Here is a 5,501-nt window from a genome sequence, read left to right as displayed (position 1 = left end):
AGGCCGATCCTCTCTCTCCTCTGTTCCACCTATGACCCTATTATGAATAACCCTCTCTCCTTTCTGCAAAATCTTAGATCTGTCTAGATTACCATTTAATATTCTTGTTATGGTCAAATTTTCCCAAACCATTCAGTTCATTCATTACAGGCAGTGTTTACCAGTCTTCCTAAGACTTCAGAAGCGTAATTCTGAAAATCCACGTGTCTCCTAGGGAGGGTAATGCCCTGACCTATTGAGAAGACACGTCTACCACCAGCAAGTTCCATTTAAATAAGCTGCTGCAGCACAACAAATACAGCATATGGTATCAATAAAAGTTTTCTGAATTTGTGCTTTAGAAGCACCAGCGCTTAAATATTCCTTATGACTTATGTTTTACAGTAAGAAGTGGTTGCATCATGAAATATAAAACCGATTTATTTTGCCTGTGTCACTAAACTGCTTCTGAAGCCCCAGTGTACTTTGTGCATCAACGTAATTTTCAATTTAAATAAAAAATTGTGACACAAGTAGAGCAGCACGTGAATCCTCATTTTACTTAGCACAAACCTGTAAGTTCAGCGAGAATTTCTCGAACAGGCACTCCTCGTGCATAGGTAAAGCCATGAACTCTGTAAGCTGTTATCACATGGTCTGTAGGCTTTATGGCAACTTCAAGCCCCACACAGCAAGCCTCCTGTTACAAAGGAGAAGTAAGCTTAGGGATGAAGAAAAGCACACAACTTCTACAGTCAGCAGTGCGGCAAGGGCTACCTATGATCCCCCATGCATCAAGTATCGGCAGAAAAGAGGAAGAGCACAGATGCAGGAGACTGCCTCAAATCCCAAGGGGCGGCAGGCCTTGGGCTCTAAATTCCAACCTACTATGACTAACAAAAGCAGACAGGAGGGGAACTAGAAGCTGCAAAAATCTGCTGACTTCTTCTACACCCACCTCCCAAATGAACTATATAAACAACTGCAATTCAAAAATGGGGGGGAGGGAAAGGACAGACCGCAAAGTTTCACTAAGTTCGTGAAGTTCCTTCTCCTGGCTGTTGCTTTTTAGTGGGCACATGACCTATGAGACACCGGAACAAAACACATCAATGAAGCTTGAGGAGGAGGATGCAGGCTCCAAATGTGTTGAATTTAATACGCTGCAGTTGCTCATTCCTCACATTCAGCTGATCTTCAGCTGCACCTTGCCTTCTCTCTCTTCCTATTGCTGTCCCAAGATCTCAGGGACTCCCTTGTGTGCTAAGACATTGTTTTTAAAGAAATAACGAACTAAATCATGGATCCAGCTCAACTTCAGACATTGTACACAGATACTCAGTTCTAGATTTTACTCTCCACTCTATTCAAATCCCTGCATTAAGGAAGGTGAGACAATCTAAAACCTCTTGGGAAAAAAAATTCTTACCTGACCATCATACAAGTGGCAGAAGCCACGAATAATCTTCTGCTTGTACAGCTGGTCAGACTTCAGCTCCATGCGTCGTATGGTCTGCATTGTCTTGTAGTAATGGAGCCCCTCCTCTCGAGTCATCACTGCTGTGGTACTAGGGCCTTCTTCCAGGCGATGGAGGTCACATTTCTGCAAAGTTGAACAAGCAGTCATTTCTTGAAAGTAATTCATCCTATTTATGAATATCACTTTATTTTTTTTTAATGATGTGCCTTTTTCTAATTCAGATCTTAATATCTTTTAAAAAAGAAAGCCAGCAAAACCTAAATTTGTAGGTCAAAACAACTCTAAAGTTTGTGCACGATTTCCAAATTCAGGGAAATAAAAGCTTTACTTTTAATAAAGGCAGATTTCCAACCATGAAATGAAGCCTTGTAGTTCCTACTAGCAGTAGATGAACTAAATTCCTCAAAAAATACTGGCAAAGCACATTTCCATGGTTGTTGCATGCCAAATACTTGGTAAGAGCTACAGAGGCTTAGTGAAAAGACAAGAGAGTTTCCTTTGTGAAACAGTTTGTAAGATCTGGTCCCGAGACTGGACTTCACCTCTTCTACCACCACTTCTAACAAGCAGTAACAAACCACTGCTGCACCAGCCACCCTGCCAGTCAAACCACCATGCGTACACTACAACTTCCTCCCTACCATGGACTCAATAGAGTTGCACAGAGGCCGATTTTGGGTACGCATACAAAACAAAAATTAAAAAAAAAATAAAAAAAAAATCAGCTGAGTTCAGTGGAACAGACCAAACAAATTACGCTGTCAGTGCAGATTAAATGGCCAAAATACTGCTATACAGATTAAAGACAGTTTTATCAAATCAAGGTCTCCCCAGAGCAAATCCACTGACACCTAGATGAACTTGATATAACACACACGCACACCACTCTTAAGACAGCTCTGCTTCAGAATTCACATACCAATAGAAAATTAGGAGTCTTGTAATCAACACAGGACCAAACATTAAACCTCGTATCTACTCAGAAAAGACTTTTCATATAAACATATTTTCCCTCCCTTCTGCCTGTGAAACAATTTTAGTACTTTACAGGCATGGACAAACAGGGAGCGGGTAAAAGGAAAACTCAATAATTTCTTTCAGAGTTTTTTATCAATTCCTGAATGAAAAGCCAGCACAAAAGCTACTGCCAATGGAAGCATCGCTTTTTCCTAAGACCTAGCCACTGTGGAAGGCTGACAGAATATAACGCACATTTTTTGAGCAGCACCAAGTCAAGCATTAAAAAGGATGCCATATTTTCTCCTCCAAAATCCATATGGTCCTCAATCAGCTGCACATCTGGGATACAGCACCCATGACTCCATAAACAAAAGGGAGATGGAAAGAAGGGTAGGCAGCAAACACCAGCTACTTGTTTTAAAAGCATTAGGGAAACATTAATACTCTTCCCCTCAGAACAGAAAAGGTTCTTTAGCTCCTTTGTGACCCCATTCTCACAGCTGCAAAGAATCACAACTTCACGTTCTTAAGAAACAAGTAACATTACTACATACTGCCAAGCGCAGTACTTCCAGCTGCATGTAGAAATCAGGTCAGACAGTGAGGGGTTTGGTTCTGGAAATTCAAACAGTATTTTCCTAATTGAAAAGATAAGGGGGCAAGTCCATTGTGTCAGGATCTACAACAAGTGCTTACCCAGAATGCCAGTATTAAGTGTTCAGCTTCTTTACCTTAATTTCAAATGTAGCTTCACTTGCAAAGTCTGCATAGTTACGTGATGCTACCACCACTCGAGATGCCTTAAAAAAAAAAAAAGACAAAACCAAAATATGAGCAATATTTAAATATAATTACCAAGCAAAAGTAGATGAATTCTCAAAAAATTTCTAACAGTACTCCCAAATTGAAATAATTTGTGAATTAAACTCACCAGTGGCATATCCTTATTACACTAGAAAAACTTTCATTTTGTACGTATGTGCTAGAATTCCTTTAAAACCTAGTATTTAAAGTTAAGATTAGAAAAAGAGAATTTTAAATTTGTAATACCCTTGATTACCTAAAATAAAACCAGTAAGTTTCAAAGACTGAAGAGCATCAAAACCACAAAAATAATTATTTTTCCCTTCACATGCCAGATTGCCTATATAAGGAGAGACAGCCAATGCAGATTGTGATGGCTCTCTCCGCTGACTGGAATTTTGCCTTGATAGAACAAAAAATTTGAGGAAAAAAAACCAACAACAAAAAAACAACCCAGCAGATTTCTGGAATGTGAACTACTCTCACTCTTTCTTTTCAATAGGAAGAGAAGTTGGGGGCATGCAAGGCAATAACAATGAAGAACGAGAGTATCATTTAAGAGGGTAGCAGCATGGCCACTACTTAAAAATGATAGAGAAACATAAAAGGTGACACACCTGAGGATACATGAAATACAGAACAACAGAAAGGGTGGCATGGTAGGGGAGAGATAAGAAGAATGTTTAAAAATATGTTACTGTTCCATCTTAAAGAATAAGCACAGGCTATTGACTAATGAACATCTGGTATTTTTCGATAACTTTAGTGAGTTTCACTGCGGTATCAGATTCGATGCTCATCTGTCCCTGCATGCGCTGCGGCCATAGCTTAAGGAATGCACTACATGTTTAGTGGCAAAATCGTATTGCTAATTAAGTTACACATAGATTTCAGTAGCTCATTCAACCATGGAATTTGCATACATTTAGCTGAAGGTTCATTATTTCGAAGTTTTGAGAATGTCCAGGCCACAGTCTCCTAAAAAGGTCTGACTGATAGGTATAAAGCTTGGAAAAAAGTCAGGAGAAAGTTCTCAATCCATCTTGGTTACCTACTCTGTTGTGTATTTGATTTAGCAATCACGATCCCCTCCTTCCCCTGCCCCATTATCAGCTTAAATATTTAGAGTTTTTAATTTAAACCAAGTTTCTACACTGTTTACCACAATGCTTCAGTATTATCGGTGAGAAAAAGCTATTTTACTTCTGGAGCCGGAAGTAAATCAAGAGTTTGGGATTCGCAGAATCACAGAATGGCTGAGGCTGGAAGGGACCTTTGTAGGCCATCTGGTCCAACCCCCCTGCCCTGAATACAACATAAAAGCAAAGTTCTAATACATGGCCAGTACATATGTCAAAACCAAACCTCGGCAAAACTGATTCAGGCCTTACCTCACTAACAGCTCCCTAGGTTAGCAGCATTTGGAAGGAAAAAAAAAAGAGAAGAGTAAGTAACTGTAACAATTAGGAGAGGAGAAGTCAGCAAATTATTAGCCAACTAGAACACTGTAAGAGGTACTTTCCTTACAGGTAAGCTCTGCATCATGGAAATCCATCCTTACGCTTTGCAACATGCTCAAAGTAGGTACAAAATACTGCTTTACGGATTAAGACTGCTTCTATTTGTTTGGTAATTTACACCTTCGCTATAAATGCATAGGAAGAATTCAAGACAAGTATTTACGTATTTGGCAGTCACTAGGATCCAAAGATCTGTACTAAGATATCCAAACCAGATCTAGTTTGGACTTCCAGCAAAATGCAGATGTTAGGAGCCGGCCACATACTCGCAGTGAAGAACTAACTTTAGGTATCCGTGTTTGAAAATTTTAATACAGGTATTTTACTTGGAAATTAGGAAATACTTTTAGATACATATTCCATATAGTCCCGATAGACACAGGAAGACCTTTTTCACACCAGAGATAAAACACAACAAATGACAGACTAACGCCAAAAAAATAACACAGTTTGAAAGAAAATTCAGGAAGAGATGAAGAGAGACCATGGTTTGAGCAAAGAAAGGTGAAGCAGCTCAAAAAAGGTCAGATGGTTGAATTTCGAATGGAACAAGGGGAGTACGTTTACCCCCCGTTTAGGATCGGACCTGCGCCGACAGCCAAAATACAAATAAATAAAATAACTCGAGGCAAAGCGCCTGGAGCAGGGTTTCAGGAACGAATCGGGATGGTTTTTTATGCGCTAAAAGTAAATCTAGCGAAGAGGTTACCGCGCACCGAACTGACGGAGGGTCTCCGGGCAGGGCAGCCAACAGCCGC

General features: G+C 39.9%; 1 protein-coding gene across 1 annotated transcript in view; it reads right to left on the bottom strand.

The window, feature by feature from the left end:
* Positions 1-5,501, bottom strand: part of PDHA1 (pyruvate dehydrogenase (lipoamide) alpha 1) — a 14,966-nt gene that overhangs the window by 7,225 nt on the left and 2,240 nt on the right. The window contains exons 3-6 of the mRNA XM_009325502.1: positions 4,615-4,629; positions 3,151-3,219; positions 1,409-1,582; positions 553-679 (exon numbers count right to left, since the gene is read on the bottom strand). Coding sequence (XP_009323777.1) covers positions 553-679; positions 1,409-1,582; positions 3,151-3,219; positions 4,615-4,629 — 385 coding nt within the window. The remainder of the gene's footprint in view (positions 1-552; positions 680-1,408; positions 1,583-3,150; positions 3,220-4,614; positions 4,630-5,501) is intronic.

Source organism: Pygoscelis adeliae, unplaced genomic scaffold (assembly GCF_000699105.1).
Source record: "Pygoscelis adeliae isolate BGI_AS28 unplaced genomic scaffold, ASM69910v1 Scaffold386, whole genome shotgun sequence".
NCBI lineage: Eukaryota > Metazoa > Chordata > Aves > Sphenisciformes > Spheniscidae > Pygoscelis > Pygoscelis adeliae.
Note: the sequence above shows the minus strand (reverse complement) of the source record. Positions and strands in the feature narration are given on the sequence as shown.